Source organism: Rhinoderma darwinii, chromosome 1 (genome assembly GCF_050947455.1).
Source record: "Rhinoderma darwinii isolate aRhiDar2 chromosome 1, aRhiDar2.hap1, whole genome shotgun sequence".
Lineage (NCBI taxonomy): Eukaryota > Metazoa > Chordata > Amphibia > Anura > Rhinodermatidae > Rhinoderma > Rhinoderma darwinii.
The window spans coordinates 626,302,813-626,322,274 of NC_134687.1; the positions used below are offsets into that span (position 1 = coordinate 626,302,813).

Sequence of the window (19,462 nt, forward strand, 5' to 3'; positions counted from 1 at the left end):
ACATGTTGCAGCAAGCAGTTATAACTTGCTGGTGACAATTTGTTCCTCTCGTACAACTATGTACAGTCTTGGGACAGCAAGACGCTCTTTTAGAGCAGGACTTCTTAAACTTTTTCTTCTAGGGTCTCACCATCCAGAACATGGGTCTCATGAGCGGTTAAAGTCTATGCCAAATTCTCGCGATATTGCTTGCCCAATTGCAAAAAAATCCAAAGGTGTTGGATTTTTTGAAATTTTTGCAAATAGTGATTGATCTCCTTTCCCCAAACTTCCTACAATTGCGTGGTACAAATGGCATGAAATTGCATTGCAAAAAAGCGTGACCAAAGGTCGCCGTGGAGCCCCATCTCCAGTGTCCGGACAGTTGTGAATATACTTTGTATTCTATGTGCCCATGTATGTATTTGTGCCCTTGATTACGCTATATTTGCCAGCAGCACATGTATCTACACTGATAACTATGCCCATATCGTGCCCATAGATTGTCAGCGCCTCCTTCATTTATTTCATTGTTTCTTAGGGTATGTTCACAAGTGACCAAAAACATCTGAAAATACGGAGCTGTTTTAAGGCGAAAACAGCTCCTGATTTTCAGACGGTTTTTAACAACTAGCGTTTTTCGTGGTGTTTTTTACGGCCGTTTTTGGAGCTGATTTTCAATGGAGTCAATGAAAAACGCCTCCAAAAACGTCCCAAGAAGTGTCCTGCACTTCTTTTGACGAGCCGTCATTTTACACTCTGTATTTTGATAGCGACACGTAAAATAAAGGCTTGTGGAAACAGAACATCGTAATTCCCATTGAAAGCAATGGGCAGAAGATGTTTGTAGGCGTATTAGGGACGTTTTTTCAGGCGTAATTCGAGGCGTAAAATGGCTGAATTCCGTCTGAAACCACTGCGTGTGAACATACCCTTACTGTTCATATGCTTTTCTTATATTTATTATAGAAGTTACTACCCCTCTCTCATTATCAGTGGACACATCACCCTCTTAGAAGTGACCAACACATTATGTCCTCCTCTATACTCTGCTATATGTAAATCCCTGAGCAGTGCCCACTAGATGGGGGTATAGTTATTACAGTACCAGGAAAAATATGACAAATCTGATCTCTGCTTCCAAATTCATTCACCCGGCATCCTGTACAATGTTCCTGCAACACCAAGTGCAGACACACTCAATAGAAAGTCTATGAGCCCGTTCACCGAGAAAAGCCGAACAGAAACTAAGCAGCTCAGCGCTCACACGAGCGGTTCGTTTTAGCGATTGGTGGGGGTCACAGTGCTCGGACCCCCACCGATCAAAACTTCTGACATGTCACTGTAACATATTAGAATTTTGTTGAACGTTTAGTTACCCTTTAACATAACCTGCCCAATATTGTGTGCCGTCAAAACCACATCGGCACCAGAGGCTACAGTTGATTCTGCAGCAGCATCAGCGTTTGCAGGTAAGATCGACTTACCTGCAAACGCTGATGCTGCTGCAGAATCAACTGTAGCCTCTGGTGCCGATGTGGCCGACACGATGCAGGACCTGTGAGTGACGTCACAGATCTGCACTGCCAGAAGCTGGGTGTTCTGAAGAGAAGTGGATGATACTTCTCGTCAGAACGCCCAGCTAGTAAAAGTATTAAAAACGCCCCGATGTACGCACATAATACACGCCCACTTGGACTTTTACTTTTAAACACACCCACTTGGACTTTTGCAAGCCTCATTTGCATAACTACAAAAATGGTCATAACTTGGCCAAAAATGCTCGTTTTTTAAAAATAAAAACGTTACTGTAATCTACGTTGCAGCGCCTATCTGCTGCAATAGCAGATAGGGGTTGCAAAATCTGGTGACAGAGCCTCTTTAAGGGAAAGCCTCCATGACTGCCATAGGAGGGAAGGGTTAGCCAATCGGGAGGAAAAGGGTTAGTGCAGGCAGGGAAAGGGAGGAGTTGGGGAAGGAAGGGAGGAGTTAGGGTGTGGTATCCGTTATTCCCGCTGTTTTCGGCATTGAGCCGGAAGCAGCGGGAGGAACAACAGGTAAAAGTTAGCTCCCACCCTCCCGCCCTGAATTGTGTTGTGTCCATTGTGTTTGGGTCTGTTATGTGTACGTTTGTCTATGCTTATTTGTACTTATGGTGTATGCTTATGTAACTTGTGTTTCTCATTTCTTTGGAGCAGGTCCGGGTGTCATGGCAGCTGGCGGGAGGAGTCCTTGAGGTTGGTCAGTACGAAATGGTGGGGGGGTCGCATCGGGGGTATGCGTCCCCCAAAAAGTTATATAATTTGAAGACTTCATAGGGTGTCTTCATAGTAGTCTTCTGGTGGTTGGAGCCATCTGCAGAGGCGAGCGGTGCCTCCGAGCTGGTTTACGGCTGGAGGTAAATAGTTGGTGGTGGTTTGCAGATGGCTAACTTAAAGGAAAACCAGAAAAATGGCTTCAAGGACTTCCCCTGCTCTGATTAGTGTTAAAATGTTGATTGTTATTTCTGATTCTGACCCATGTTGGGTCATGTGAATTATAGGAGGAATTCTCTGGTGGAATTCCTAAGTAGTTATCCGAATGTTTCGGATTAAATTGCATTTCAAAATATTGTAAATTAATAAACGGCTGCTGTGGCCATTTCAAATCCAACCTCGGTTGTCACGTGTCCTTATTTGGTGGATGGGTGGAAAAAGGGGAATAAAAGGTTAAATAGCACATGACTCTACTTAGGCAAGTCATGTTACGGCTGATCGGTGTATATTATAATAAGAGCGCGGTCCTTATAGTTTATGATTAGTCCTAACCGAAGTTGATTAATCTATTTTTCCTGTTTGTTTTCTATGGTTGTTGTTTTGTACATTTGCTGTGACATTTCTACATAGGCTCCATGTGTTTGTGTGGTGATTTCAGTCAGGCGGCCGGCCGCACATGCTCACTCTGCGTCTCTGAGGCTCCAGCTATCATTCATCTCTGGTTCCAGCTACATTCCTGTTCCTGATTCCGGAGAGCTGGATTACCTCGATAACAAAAGATATGATTCATCCAGCACAATACCCCATATATGCAGCAGCCGGGCCTGTGCCGGCCATGAATCTGATGTGAAATGCATCTAAAGCCGTCGCATGTTCATCTGTGTCCCTGGCAGCTGCATCCATAGAGGAATTATAGGGAAGACGATGCTGTAAGCACATGTATTTATTGCAGAGGAATATCCCATCCTTCCTGGGGGCCGGCGCAAGACATTGACTTCATCTTTCCTCAGACAGACGGAATCATGGATTTCAGCAATTCCTCGGTATTTGACCAACATAAAGGTAAGTCGACCATTGATTCACTCATGAATTACTGGCCTATGTCTAACAAGAATAATTCCAGGAATCAAGTAGTTTACTCGTCACATGACCGCGCAGGATACGATGAGATTGCCCGTTTTATAGAATACTTAATAAATGACAAATAATAATAATAAAAATGATAAATCGCATGTAGGGTAAACTCCCCGTTGTAGTTAGATAGCCGTTAGATTAATATTTTTAGACCAGCGCTATCAACCAAATAGTCGATGACGTCACTGGATTTCCGCGCTTCTTCGCTAAACTGGTGAGGTGTATGGTTGATACCAGAGAGAAGTAGATGGACACAGTGGATTTTTTTTCCTATAAATGTGAGGGTTTCGAGGGGACCTATAGTGGACTTTTCATTTATTCTTCTTATGTAGCGCCAACATATTCTGCAGCGCTGTACAAAGAGGCGCTAAGAAGCAGTTCATATGAATGGTCGCTATGTAATACTATTTTTCTCTTGTAGGGGGCGCAGCAGGGAAAATGAGCAGCCGACTGCTCAGCGATCAGTTGTAATCTGTGAAGAAACTTGGCAGTAAGTGTTCAATTTCTCTGCAGCGCCACCACAGGGGAAATGAAGCATTACACAGGGTCCATTCTTATCAATGTATTGTCTGTGTAATACAGGACAGGTCAGGTCCTCCAGAGAGAGAGACGCTCTTTATAACCACTCTCCACTCTGACCATGAGATGAGAATCCTGAACAGGGGACCCCCCAACCATTGCCCGGCAATGATAGTATGTGATCCCCCAGGAATGAGTCTCAGCAGTGACTGTATTGTTATAATGATAGTAATTCAGATACATTCTATCACTGACCGGAGCCCCCCGCACGTCAGTATACATGATATAACGGTGGCTTCTGGCAGAATAAACACTCGGGGAATCAATTGGACATGTACAGGTTGCTATGGAAATCCAGATGAAGCAGAGCTGTAGAAGCATACTGCAGCAACCTGGGGCCGTGTGCTGCATCAATGAGTTCATCAACTTCCCAACCTAAAACAGCAGAGACATTATACCTATAGCAGCGGCGTCGCCTGTTATACTACATACATTCCCCGACCATAGGAGACCGCGCTGTATCTGCACTGACAACATGAGATCATGTAACAGCTTCTTTTCTAGGAATGTTGGGTGACAACCCCTGTGGAAGTTGCATGGCGCAAACATTGGTTATCACCCAGCTTTCCTACAGCTCTAAATGTAAAAGCTGTGTATTATTACAGACACATGTTAGAAAGGCAAGGCCATATATCAATGTATTACTAGGCAGCTTTGCCATTCAGGTGCCTGGGAAAGTTGGGTGACTTCCAGTTGCGGCGATATTACAGCTCCCAAGGAGTTATCACCCAGCTTTCCCACAGATCTGGATTTTTTTATCTGACTATTATTGCAGAACTATGGTAGAGGTTTTATATATCAATGTGTTACAGATTTGCTCTTCAAAAGCCTGGGAAAGTTGAGTGACAACTATTATGATCGCCATCACAGCCCCCAAGGGGTTATCACCCAACTTTTTTGACAGTTCTAAATATTTAATCTGCTATTATTGTAGAAATATGGTAGAAATGCAAGACCATATATTAATGCAGTACTAAGCAGATTTGCCATTTAGGAAAGTTGAGTGACATCCAATTGGGTCACTATTACAGCTCCAAAAGGGGTTATCACCCAGCTTTCCTATAGTTCTGAATGTTAAATTTGCCTATCACTGCAGAAATATGGTAGAATGGCAATGTATCAATGTATTACTAAGCAGCGTTGCCATTCAGGAGCCAGGAAAAAGTTGAGTGACAACTAATTTGATCACCATTATAGCTCTCATGGGAAGGGGTTATCACCCAGCTTTCCTACAGTTCTGAATGTTCAATCTGTCTATTATTGCAGAACTATGGTAGAGGGATTATGCATCAATGTATTACAGATTAGCTAATTCTGGAGCCTGGAAAAGTTAAGCGACAACAAATTTGATCATTAATACACCTCCGAATGGGTTATCATCCAGCTTTCCTTCAGTTCTAAATGTTAAATCTGTTTGTTATAATCGCAGACAAATGGTAATGGGGTTATGTATCAATGTATTACTAGGCAGATTTGCCGTTCCGGAGTCTAGCAAAGTTGGGTGACAGTTCCATTGAGTACTGTAATACTAGCCATACTGATTGACACCCAGCTTTCCCAAAAACAGATATAACTAAGACGCAAGTGAAAGGAAATGCTAACAGATTATTGTATACATCACCCGCTGCTGATACCTTTGTATACAAATCCCCATATTGAGGTCCATGGCGATGAAGGCCACCAATCATGGCTTGCCATGGTGGACGCAACATCCTTGTGCTGTGGTTGGTCATGTGATGTCACTATATACACTACCGTTCAAAAGTTTGGGGTCACCCAGACAATTTTGTGTTCTCTACTGATCACTGTCTTATGTGATATTTATTGTATATTAAGTTTTGAGTACAGGAATACAAGAATGTGTATGTTCTCTACTGATCCATCTTATGTGATATTTATTGTACAGTTAGATGTGAGTACAGGAATACAAGTATGTGTGTATTCTCAAATGATCACTGCCTTATGTGATATTTATTGTATATTTTGATGTGTGTACAGGAATACAAGTATGTGCATGTTCTCTACTGAAAATCATCTTATGTGATATTTAGGGTATAGTTAGATGTGAGTACGGGAATACAAGTATGTATGTTCTATACTGATCACTGTCATATGTGATATTTATTGTATGGTAAGATGTGAGTACAGGAATAAAAGTATGTGCATGTTCTCTACTGATCACTTTCTTATGTGATATTAATTGTATAGTTAGAGGTCAAAACAGGAATACAAGTATGTGTATGTTCTCTACTGATCACTGTTTTATGAGATATTTATTGTATAGTTAGTATTGAGTACGGGACTCTAAGTATTTGCTTGTTCTCTACTAATCATGCCTTATGTGATATTTATTATATAGTTAGATATGAGTACAGGAATATACACTACCGTTCAAAAGTTTGGGGTCATCCAGACAATTTTGTGTTTTCCATGAAAACTCACACTAATATTTATCAAATGAGTTGCAAAATGACTAGAAAATATATAGTCAAGACATTGACAAGGTTAGAAATAATGATTTTTATTTGAAATAATAATTTTCTCCTTCAAACTTTGCTTTCGTCAAAGAATGCTCCATTTGCAGCAATTACAGCATTGCAGACCTTTGGCATTCTAGCTGTTAATTTGCTGAGGTAATCGGGAGACATTTCACCCCATGCTTCCAGAAGCCCCTCCCACAAGTTGGATTGGCTTGATGGGCACTTCTTGCATACCATACGGTCAAGCTGCTCCCACAACAGCTCTATGGGGTTGAGATCTGGTGACTGCGCTGGCCACTCCATTACAGATAGAATACCAGCTGCCTGCTTCTTCCCTAAATAGTTCTTGCATAATTTGGAGGTGTGCTTTGGGTCATTGTCCTGTTGTAGGATGAAATTGGCTCCAATCAAGCGCTGTCCACAGGGTATGGCATGGCGTTGCAAAATGGAGTGATAGCCTTCCTTATTCAAAATCCCTTTTACTTTGTACAAATCTCCCACTTTACCAGCACCAAAGCAACCCCAGACCATCACATTACCTCCACCATGCTTGACAGATGGCGTCAGGCACTCTTCCAGCATCTTTTCAGTTGTTCTGCATCTCACAAATGTTCTTCAGTGTGATTCAAGCACCTCAAACTTTGATTCGTCTTTCCATAACACTTTTTTCCAATCTTCCTCTGTCCAATGTCTGTGTGCTTTTGCCCATATTAATCTTTTCCTTTTATTAGCCAGTCTCAGATATGGCTCTTTCTTTGCCACTCTGCCCTGAAGGCCAGCATCCCGGAGTCGCCTCTTCACTGTAGACGTTGACACTGGTGTTTTGCGGGTACTATTTAATGAAGCTGCCAGTTGAGGACCTGTGAGGCGTCTATTTCTCAAACTAGAGACTCTAATGTACTTGTCTTGTTGCTCAGTTGTGCAGCGGGGCCTCCCACTTCTCTTTCTACTCTGGTTAGAGCCTGTTTGTGCTGTCCTCTGAAGGGAGTAGTTCACACCATTGTAGGAAATCTTAGAAGTGAAGGCTATTCCATGCGAGAAATTGCCAAGAAACTGAAGAACAAGAATAGACTGTCGAGTTTCACATGAAAGCTCTCTTTTTCTAGCCATTTTGAGAGTTTAATCGAACCCACAAATGTAATGCTCCAGATTCTCAACTAGCTCAAAGGAAGGTCAGTTTTATAGCTCCTCTAAACAGCAAAACTGTTTACAGCGGTGCTAACATAATTGCACAAGGGTTTTCAAGTGTTTTCTAATCATCCATTAGCCTTCTAACACAGTTAGCAAACACAATGTGCCATTAGAACACTGGAGTGATGGTTGCTGGAAATGGGCCTCTATACACCTATGTAGATATTGCATTAAAAACCAGACGTTTGCAGCTAGAATAGTCATTTAGCACATTAACAATGTATAGAGTGTATTTCTGATTAATTTAATGTTATCTTCATTGAAAAAAACTGTGCTTTTCTTTCAAAAATAAGGAAATTTCTAAGTGACCCTAAACTTTTGAATGGTAGTGTATATATATATATATATATATATATATATATATATATATATATATATATTTATATTGAGTATTTGTTACAATTGTATCCAGTCTAGACAAATCTCTGAGCTAAAGATCCTGGACTCCAGAAAGATACATTGTAACAAACTATCAGAACAGGAGGGAGATTTGTGCTGATGATGTGTTTACCTTACAGAGGATTGTCTAGACTGGATACACTTGTAACAAACTCTCAGCTGTGAGTATTAAATCTGTTTCTGATTTGGATAGGTTTCCATTTACTGACAGCAAGCAGAGACCTTGGACATTGTGAGGAATTGAAAGCGCAAGGGCCCACATTTATCAATGTATTTTTGTCCTTTTTGGCTTTTCCTGCACTGATTATTTTCATAATGTATCTTCATAGGGCTTGGAGCTCTGTTTTACTGATACACAGCTCCAAACCCCCTGCATAGACATAGACCCACATCAGACAGGTTATTAAAGTAAAAACTAATGGGTTCCGATCTCTGGGACCACCACCATTGCCGAGTATGAGGGCCCTTAGTCTCCGTTCCTGGCAGGAGAGACGTACGAGAATGCGCTCCATCGCTGTTGGATAAACGCATTCCGAGTTTCCTGCCGCCGCAACTCAAGTTTATGTTTATTAAACAACCTTAAAGGTGATGGAAACCTTTGAAGACTATCTTGCGCTGAAACCCGAATCCGTCTGGTCAGCGGGACTGCCTGCTTCGGTGACAGCGGGTCCTGCGTCTTTCTGGCACGCAGGATCCACCTGTTATCGATCACATCTAAGTTCACTTTCTATGTGATCGAATACAGGTGAATCGTGTCAGAGAAAAGCAGGACCCGCTGTCACCGAAGCCGCCAATGCTGCTGAGCTGACACATTCGGGTTTCAGCGCAAGATAAAGTGGCACTGTGTACAGGATATAAAGAAGCTGTATCTCAAAAAGGAAAACATTTTTTTAATAAAAACTAATTTAAAGTTGCATTAAACACTATAATACATTGTTTTAGTAAAAAAAAAAGTCTTCACAGGTTTCCATAGCCTTTAACCGCTTCCCGCCGCAGCCATTTTCGGATTTTCATTTTCGTTTTTTCCTCCACACTTTCCAAAAAGCTGTAACTTTTTAGATTCTTCCATTGTTTTTTTGCGCTTTGTTCACCATGCAATTAAAACGATATGTTAACGTTCTTCTGCTGCTCAACACGATTACAGCGATACCAAATTTCTATCGTTTTTGTTTATGTTTTACTACCTTTACAAGGAAAAAACGGATTGTAAAAAATAAAATTGTTTTGTGTTGCCATATTCTGACAGCCATAGCTCTTTTATTTTCCGTCAATTGAGCGGTGTGTTGGCATATTTTTTTTCAGGACGAGCTGTAAATTTTATTGGTACCATGTTGGGGTACATGCAGGTTTTTAATCACTTTTTATTCCACTTTTGAAATGACAAAGAAATTATTATTTTTTACAGCGTTCACCGTGCGGTTTAAATAATGATATATTGTTATAGTTCAGACATTTACAGACGCGGTGATACCAAATATGTTTACTATTTATTTATTTTTTACAATGCTTTAGGGGGAAAATGGGAAATGTTTTTTTTTAACTTTTAATATTTTTTTCTACATACATTTTTTTTTTATTTTACTCTTTTTTACATTTTTTACTAGTTACCCTAGGGGACTTGAACCAGGAATCATTGGAAATGTCTGATAAATGCAGGTCCCAGCACCTACCTTGAGATCGGGTGTCTACCAACCCTGTTCCTGCCTGGTGAGATGGCTGCTGGTTACCACTATGCAAACCGTCCGGGATTTAGCGAGACAGTCCCAGATTCTTGGCGGTGTCCCACTGTCCTGGGTTACATAGTTACATAGTTACATAGTTAGTACGGCTGAAAAAAGACACATGTCCATCAAGTTCAACCAAGGGAAGGGAAAAGGGAAGGAAAAATTTCTACACATAGGAGCTAATACTTTTTTGTTCTAGGAAATTATCTAACCCTTTTTTAAAGCCATCTACTGTCCCTGCTGTGACCAGCTCCTGCGGTAGGCTATTCCATAAATTCACAGTTCTCACTGTAAAGAAGCCTTGTCGCCTCTGCAGCTTGAACCTTTTTTTCTCCAGATGGAGGGAGTGCCCCCTTGTTTTTTGAGGGGGTTTTACATGGAACAGGATTTCACCATATTTTTTGTATGTGCCATTAATATATTTATATAAGTTAATCATGTCCCCCCTTAGTCTTCTTTTTTCAAGGCTAAATAGGTTTAATTCTTTCAATCTTTCCTCATAACTTAAATTCTCCATGCCCCTTATTAGCTTCGTTGCTCTTCTTTGTATTTTTTCCAACTCCAGGGCATCCTTTCTATGAACTGGAGCCCAGAACTGAACTGCATATTCTAGATGAGGCCTCACTAATGCTTTGTAAAGTGGTAATATTACATCCCTGTCCCGCGAGTCCATGCCTCTTTTAATACACGACAATATCCTGCTGGCCTTTGAAGCAGCTGATTGACACTGCATGCTGTTATTGAGTTTATGATTTACAAGTACACCCAGATCCTTCTCAACAAGTGAATCCGCCAGTGTAGCGCCCCCTAGGACATATGATGCATGCAGGTTGTTGGTACCAAGATGCATAACTTTACATTTATCTACATTAAACTTCATTTGCCAAGTGGACGCCCAAACACTTAGTTTGTTTAAATCTGCCTGTAATTCATGAACATCTTCCATAGTCTGAACTATATTACATAGCTTGGTGTCATCTGCAAAAATAGAAATAGTGCTATTAATCCCTTCCTCTATATCATTAATAAATAAGTTGAATAATAGTGGTCCCAGCACTGAACCCTGGGGTACACCACTTATAACCGGTGACCATTCAGAGAAGGAATCATTGACCACAACTCTCTGGATACGGTCCTTGAGCCAATTCTCAATCCAATTACAAACTATATTTTCTAAACCTATAGTCCTTAATTTACTCATTAGGCGTCTATGGGGGACAGTGTCAAATGCCTTTGCAAAGTCCAAAAACACTAAATCCACAGCGGCCCCTCTGTCTAGACTTCTGCTCACCTCTTCATAAAAACAGATTAGGTTAGTTTGACAACTTCTGTCCTTAGTAAAACCGTGCTGGCTGTCACTTATAATGCTATTTATTGTCACATAATCCTGTATATAGTCCCTCAATAGCCCCTCAAACATTTTCCCCACGATGGATGTTAAGCTTACTGGTCTATAATTACCCGGGGAAGACCTAGAGCCCTTTTTGAAAATAGGCACCACATTTGCCCTGCGCCAGTCCCTTGGCACTATACCAGTCACTAGAGATTCTCTGAATATTATGAAAAGGGGGACAGAAATAACTGAACTAAGCTCTTTAAGAATTCTAGGGTGTAACCCATCTGGTCCCGGGGCCTTGTGCACATTTATTTTATTTAATATAGCTTGGACCATCTCTACATTCATCCAATTCAGTATATCAACTGATATATTAACAGCACTGGCACCGGCTACATCAGCTGCTCCTTCTTCAGTTGTATATACAGAGCTAAAGAACCCATTTAGTAACTCTGCCTTCTCTTGATCCCCTGTGATCAACTCCCCATTACCATTATCTAGGGGTCCTACATGTTCAGACCTGGGCTTTTTTGCATTTATATGCTTGAAGAATTTTTTAGGATTTGTTTTACTATCCTTGGCCACCTGCCTTTCATTTTGTATTTTTGCTAATTTTATTACATTTTTACAGATTTTATTAAGCTCTTTATATTTTACAAAGGCTACAGCTGTACCCTCAGATTTGTATTTTTTAAATGCCCTTTTTTTGTCATGTATTGCCCCTTTCACAGAAGGTGTAAGCCATGTGGGGTTTAATTTGAGTCGTTTATACTTATTACCTGTAGGAATAAATTTTGCATTATAATAACTCAAAGTAGATTTGAAAATCTCCCATTTATCATTTGTTCCATTATTTGACATTAGTTCTTCCCAGTCTATATCCTGAATTGCAGCCCTCATCCTGGGAAAATTGGCTTTCTTAAAATTAAATGTTTTTGCCCTCCCAGCCTGCGTTTGTTTTTTACAGTATAGGTAAAATGTAACTATATTATGATCACTGTTACCGAGGTTTTCACGAACATTGACATTCCCAACAAGATCTGCATTATTAGAAATGACCAGATCCAACAGAGCTTCACCTCTAGTCGGGTCTTCCACAAACTGGCCCATAAAATTTTCCTGCAACAGGTTGAGGAAATGTCTCCCCTTTGCAGTTGAAGCCGAACCATGACACCAATTAATATCCCGGAAATTAAAATCTCCCATTATCACTACAGTACCCGCCTGTGCAGCCCGCTCCATCTGTTTATATATCTGACCTTCCATCTCCTCAGTTATATTGGGGGGTCTATAGATTACACCAAAAGTAATTTTTTCAGTGTTTACCTCCCTTTCTAGTTCCACCCACAAGGTTTCAACCTCCTCACAGTCTTCACCCACTATTGTCTCTTTCACACTCGCCTTCATATCACTTCTCACATACAGACATACACCACCACCTTTCCTATTTGTCCTGTCTTTACGAAAAAGTGTAAAACCCTGTAGATTTACAGCCCAGTCATGTGAAGAGTCCAGCCATGTTTCAGCAACACCAACTATATCTATATTTTCTTCCAGTATCAAGGCCTCCAGCTCCCCCATTTTGCTTGCTAGACTTCTGGCATTTGTGAACATACACTTTAACTTGCCTGTCAGTTTTTCACTTTTATTATCAGAAATGTGATTTGACATTAATCGGTCCTTTTTATTTACACTGATGTTTTGTAACTAAAGGATCTCCTTATCTTGTTGTCTAGTCCTCTCCCCACATTCTGTTTCTCCCCCCACCAATATAGTCTGACCCCTCTCTAACCTGGCTACCCCTTTTTTTTCTACATTGACCTCCCTCCTCAGCCCTAGTTTAAATACTCCGCCACCCCAGCTAGAATTCTCTCCCCCAGCACAGCGGACCCCCTTCCATTTAGGTGCAAATCATCTGCAGAATACAGTTTGTACCCCAATGAAAAGTCAGCCCAGTGCTCTAGGAACCCAAATCCTTCTCCTCTACACCAAGACTTCAGCCATGCATTTAACTCCCTAAGCTCCCGCTGTCTTTCCTGTGATGCGCATGGCACAGGCAGTATTCCTGAGAATACAACCTTGGAGGTCCTTCCCTTCAGCTTGTAGCCTAGTTCTTTAAAATTATTCTTAAGGCTCCTCCACCTACCATTTATTCTGTCGTTGGTACCGACATGGACCACGACAGCTGGATCATCACCAGCCCCTCCCAGCAATTTGTCCACCCGTTCCACCACATGCCGAACCCTGGCACCAGGGAGACAGCAAACCATTCGGTTGAGGCGGTCTTGGCGACAAATTATTCTATCCGTCTTCCTGATTATAGAATCCCCTACAACTATCAATTGTCTTGGCTTACCTGCATTACCATCCCGCCGACTACTAGCTGGGCTGTTCTCCCGGCTGTTAGGGAGATCAGTATCCACTAGGGCTGCCTTTTCTGAGACTGACACCCTCGCATCATCACCCAACCTGGCAATTTTGCTTGGAATGCCAGAAACCGGATCGGCCTTCCTTGTCTTTGACCCCTTTCTACTGCCCCTAACTACATTAACCCAGCTACTTACCTGATCCTGCTCACCCATGTCTTCACCCTCCAGTTCTAACCCACTAACTGCATGCTCTGTGAGCAGCAAGCTCCGCTCAAAATTGTCTATCCTCCTCAGTGTTGCATTTTGCGCCTCCAGATCTCTAATGCGAGCTTCCAGGTGAACAACATGCTCACATCTGCCACAGAGATATTCACCCTGGAACTCCGGCTCCAGTCGTGTATACATATGACAAACTGTGCACTGAAGAAAACCTCCAATCTTGCTATCCATTATCCAAGTTACACCAAAACAGCGAACAATTGTCAAAGAAAAAGAAGAGTACTTACTGGGGCTTCAACTCCTCTTTTCAACTCCGGTTTTAGAACTCCACTTAGTTCACAAGCCACTTAAACCACCAAGCTCAGAAAGAGCAAGCTCAAAATGAGGTCTGCTGACTAATTTATACCACCTGTGTCCAGTTAACCCCTTCCCCCTCGTCAGCTGCTCAGCTGGAACGAATCTGTGTCCAGTTAACCCCTTCCCCCTCGTCAGCTGCTCAGCTGGAACGAATCTGTGTCCAGTTAACCCCTTCCCCCTCGTCAGCTGCTCAGCTGGAACGAATCTGTGTCCAGTTAACCCCTTCCCCCTCGTCAGCTGCTCAGCTGGAACGAATAGCAACACAATCCGGTTTTAGAACTCCACTTAGTTCACAAGCCACTTAAACCACCAAGCTCAGAAAGAGCAAGCTCAAAATGAGGTCTGCTGACTAATTTATACCACCTGTGTCCAGTTAACCCCTTCCCCCTCGTCAGCTGCTCAGCTGGAACGAATCTGTGTCCAGTTAACCCCTTCCCCCTCGTCAGCTGCTCAGCTGGAACGAATAGCAACACAATCCGGTTTTAGAACTCCACTTAGTTCACAAGCCACTTAAACCACCAAGCTCAGAAAGAGCAAGCTCAAAATGAGGTCTGCTGACTAATTTATACCACCTGTGTCCAGTTAACCCCTTCCCCCTCGTCAGCTGCTCAGCTGGAACGAATCTGTGTCCAGTTAACCCCTTCCCCCTCGTCAGCTGCTCAGCTGGAACGAATAGCAACACAATCCGGTTTTAGAACTCCACTTAGTTCACAAGCCACTTAAACCACCAAGCTCAGAAAGAGCAAGCTCAAAATGAGGTCTGCTGACTAATTTATACCACCTGTGTCCAGTTAACCCCTTCCCCCTCGTCAGCTGCTCAGCTGGAACGAATCTGTGTCCAGTTAACCCCTTCCCCCTCGTCAGCTGCTCAGCTGGAACGAATCTGTGTCCAGTTAACCCCTTCCCCCTCGTCAGCTGCTCAGCTGGAACGAATCTGTGTCCAGTTAACCCCTTCCCCCTCGTCAGCTGCTCAGCTGGAACGAATAGCAACACAATCCGGTTTTAGAACTCCACTTAGTTCACAAGCCACTTAAACCACCAAGCTCAGAAAGAGCAAGCTCAAAATGAGGTCTGCTGACTAATTTATACCACCTGTGTCCAGTTAACCCCTTCCCCCTCGTCAGCTGCTCAGCTGGAACGAATCTGTGTCCAGTTAACCCCTTCCCCCTCGTCAGCTGCTCAGCTGGAACGAATAGCAACACAATCCGGTTTTAGAACTCCACTTAGTTCACAAGCCACTTAAACCACCAAGCTCAGAAAGAGCAAGCTCAAAATGAGGTCTGCTGACTAATTTATACCACCTGTGTCCAGTTAACCCCTTCCCCCTCGTCAGCTGCTCAGCTGGAACGAATCTGTGTCCAGTTAACCCCTTCCCCCTCGTCAGCTGCTCAGCTGGAACGAATAGCAACACAATCCGGTTTTAGAACTCCACTTAGTTCACAAGCCACTTAAACCACCAAGCTCAGAAAGAGCAAGCTCAAAATGAGGTCTGCTGACTAATTTATACCACCTGTGTCCAGTTAACCCCTTCCCCCTCGTCAGCTGCTCAGCTGGAACGAATCTGTGTCCAGTTAACCCCTTCCCCCTCGTCAGCTGCTCAGCTGGAACGAATAGCAACACAATCCGGTTTTAGAACTCCACTTAGTTCACAAGCCACTTAAACCACCAAGCTCAGAAAGAGCAAGCTCAAAATGAGGTCTGCTGACTAATTTATACCACCTGTGTCCAGTTAACCCCTTCCCCCTCGTCAGCTGCTCAGCTGGAACGAATCTGTGTCCAGTTAACCCCTTCCCCCTCGTCAGCTGCTCAGCTGGAACGAATAGCAACACAATCCGGTTTTAGAACTCCACTTAGTTCACAAGCCACTTAAACCACCAAGCTCAGAAAGAGCAAGCTCAAAATGAGGTCTGCTGACTAATTTATACCACCTGTGTCCAGTTAACCCCTTCCCCCTCGTCAGCTGCTCAGCTGGAACGAATCTGTGTCCAGTTAACCCCTTCCCCCTCGTCAGCTGCTCAGCTGGAACGAATAGCAACACAATCCGGTTTTAGAACTCCACTTAGTTCACAAGCCACTTAAACCACCAAGCTCAGAAAGAGCAAGCTCAAAATGAGGTCTGCTGACTAATTTATACCACCTGTGTCCAGTTAACCCCTTCCCCCTCGTCAGCTGCTCAGCTGGAACGAATCTGTGTCCAGTTAACCCCTTCCCCCTCGTCAGCTGCTCAGCTGGAACGAATCTGTGTCCAGTTAACCCCTTCCCCCTCGTCAGCTGCTCAGCTGGAACGAATCTGTGTCCAGTTAACCCCTTCCCCCTCGTCAGCTGCTCAGCTGGAACGAATAGCAACACAATCCGGTTTTAGAACTCCACTTAGTTCACAAGCCACTTAAACCACCAAGCTCAGAAAGAGCAAGCTCAAAATGAGGTCTGCTGACTAATTTATACCACCTGTGTCCAGTTAACCCCTTCCCCCTCGTCAGCTGCTCAGCTGGAACGAATCTGTGTCCAGTTAACCCCTTCCCCCTCGTCAGCTGCTCAGCTGGAACGAATAGCAACACAATCCGGTTTTAGAACTCCACTTAGTTCACAAGCCACTTAAACCACCAAGCTCAGAAAGAGCAAGCTCAAAATGAGGTCTGCTGACTAATTTATACCACCTGTGTCCAGTTAACCCCTTCCCCCTCGTCAGCTGCTCAGCTGGAACGAATCTGTGTCCAGTTAACCCCTTCCCCCTCGTCAGCTGCTCAGCTGGAACGAATAGCAACACAATCCGGTTTTAGAACTCCACTTAGTTCACAAGCCACTTAAACCACCAAGCTCAGAAAGAGCAAGCTCAAAATGAGGTCTGCTGACTAATTTATACCACCTGTGTCCAGTTAACCCCTTCCCCCTCGTCAGCTGCTCAGCTGGAACGAATCTGTGTCCAGTTAACCCCTTCCCCCTCGTCAGCTGCTCAGCTGGAACGAATAGCAACACAATCCGGTTTTAGAACTCCACTTAGTTCACAAGCCACTTAAACCACCAAGCTCAGAAAGAGCAAGCTCAAAATGAGGTCTGCTGACTAATTTATACCACCTGTGTCCAGTTAACCCCTTCCCCCTCGTCAGCTGCTCAGCTGGAACGAATCTGTGTCCAGTTAACCCCTTCCCCCTCGTCAGCTGCTCAGCTGGAACGAATAGCAACACAATCCGGTTTTAGAACTCCACTTAGTTCACAAGCCACTTAAACCACCAAGCTCAGAAAGAGCAAGCTCAAAATGAGGTCTGCTGACTAATTTATACCACCTGTGTCCAGTTAACCCCTTCCCCCTCGTCAGCTGCTCAGCTGGAACGAATCTGTGTCCAGTTAACCCCTTCCCCCTCGTCAGCTGCTCAGCTGGAACGAATTTGTGTCCAGTTAACCCCTTCCCCCTCGTCAGCTGCTCAGCTGGAACGAATCTGTGTCCAGTTAACCCCTTCCCCCTCGTCAGCTGCTCAGCTGGAACGAATCTGTGTCCAGTTAACCCCTTCCCCCTCGTCAGCTGCTCAGCTGGAACGAATAGCAACACAATCCGGTTTTAGAACTCCACTTAGTTCACAAGCCACTTAAACCACCAAGCTCAGAAAGAGCAAGCTCAAAATGAGGTCTGCTGACTAATTTATACCACCTGTGTCCAGTTAACCCCTTCCCCCTCGTCAGCTGCTCAGCTGGAACGAATCTGTGTCCAGTTAACCCCTTCCCCCTCGTCAGCTGCTCAGCTGGAACGAATCTGTGTCCAGTTAACCCCTTCCCCCTCGTCAGCTGCTCAGCTGGAACGAATCTGTGTCCAGTTAACCCCTTCCCCCTCGTCAGCTGCTCAGCTGGAACGAATCTGTGTCCAGTTAACCCCTTCCCCCTCGTCAGCTGCTCAGCTGGAACGAATAGCAACACAATCCGGTTTTAGAACTCCACTTAGTTCACAAGCCACTTAAACCACCAAGCTCAGAAAGAGCAAGCTCAAAATGAGGTCTGCTGACTAATTTATACCACCTGTGTCCAGTTAACCCCTTCCCCCTCGTCAGCTGCTCAGCTGGAACGAATCTGTGTCCAGTTAACCCCTTCCCCCTCGTCAGCTGCTCAGCTGGAACGAATCTGTGTCCAGTTAACCCCTTCCCCCTCGTCAGCTGCTCAGCTGGAACGAATCTGTGTCCAGTTAACCCCTTCCCCCTCGTCAGCTGCTCAGCTGGAACGAATAGCAACACAATCCGGTTTTAGAACTCCACTTAGTTCACAAGCCACTTAAACCACCAAGCTCAGAAAGAGCAAGCTCAAAATGAGGTCTGCTGACTAATTTATACCACCTGTGTCCAGTTAACCCCTTCCCCCTCGTCAGCTGCTCAGCTGGAACGAATCTGTGTCCAGTTAACCCCTTCCCCCTCGTCAGCTGCTCAGCTGGAACGAATCTGTGTCCAGTTAACCCCTTCCCCCTCGTCAGCTGCTCAGCTGGAACGAATCTGTGTCCAGTTAACCCCTTCCCCCTTGTCAGCTGCTCAGCTGGAACGAATAGCAACACAATCCGGTTTTAGAACTCCACTTAGTTCACAAGCCACTTAAACCACCAAGCTCAGAAAGAGCAAGCTCAAAATGAGGTCTGCTGACTAATTTATACCACCTGTGTCCAGTTAACCCCTTCCCCCTCGTCAGCTGCTCAGCTGGAACGAATCTGTGTCCAGTTAACCCCTTCCCCCTCGTCAGCTGCTCAGCTGGAACGAATCTGTGTCCAGTTAACCCCTTCCCCCTCGTCAGCTGCTCAGCTGGAACGAATCTGTGTCCAGTTAACCCCTTCCCCCTCGTCAGCTGCTCAGCTGGAACGAATAGCAACACAATCCGGTTTTAGAACTCCACTTAGTTCACAAGCCACTTAAACCACCAAGCTCAGAAAGAGCAAGCTCAAAATGAGGTCTGCTGACTAATTTATACCACCTGTGTCCAGTTAACCCCTTCCCCCTCGTCAGCTGCTCAGCTGGAACGAATCTGTGTCCAGTTAACCCCTTCCCCCTCGTCAGCTGCTCAGCTGGAACGAATCTGTGTCCAGTTAACCCCTTCCCCCTCGTCAGCTGCTCAGCTGGAACGAATCTGTGTCCAGTTAACCCCTTCCCCCTCGTCAGCTGCTCAGCTGGAACGAATCTGTGTCCAGTTAACCCCTTCCCCCTCGTCAGCTGCTCAGCTGGAACGAATCTGTGTCCAGTTAACCCCTTCCCCCTCGTCAGCTGCTCAGCTGGAACGAATCTGTGTCCAGTTAACCCCTTCCCCCTCGTCAGCTGCTCAGCTGGAACGAATAGCAACACAATCCGGTTTTAGAACTCCACTTAGTTCACAAGCCACTTAAACCACCAAGCTCAGAAAGAGCAAGCTCAAAATGAGGTCTGCTGACTAATTTATACCACCTGTGTCCAGTTAACCCCTTCCCCCTCGTCAGCTG

At 44.1% G+C, this 19,462-nt stretch overlaps 1 protein-coding gene across 1 annotated transcript in view; it reads left to right on the top strand.

The window, feature by feature from the left end:
- Nucleotides 1-2,933: 2,933 nt before the first annotated feature.
- ANKRD55 (ankyrin repeat domain 55) overlaps nt 2,934-19,462 on the top strand; it is a 136,582-nt gene continuing 120,053 nt past the window's right edge. The window contains exon 1 of the mRNA XM_075842464.1: nt 2,934-3,296. Coding sequence (XP_075698579.1) covers nt 3,257-3,296 — 40 coding nt within the window. The 5' untranslated portion in view covers nt 2,934-3,256. The remainder of the gene's footprint in view (nt 3,297-19,462) is intronic.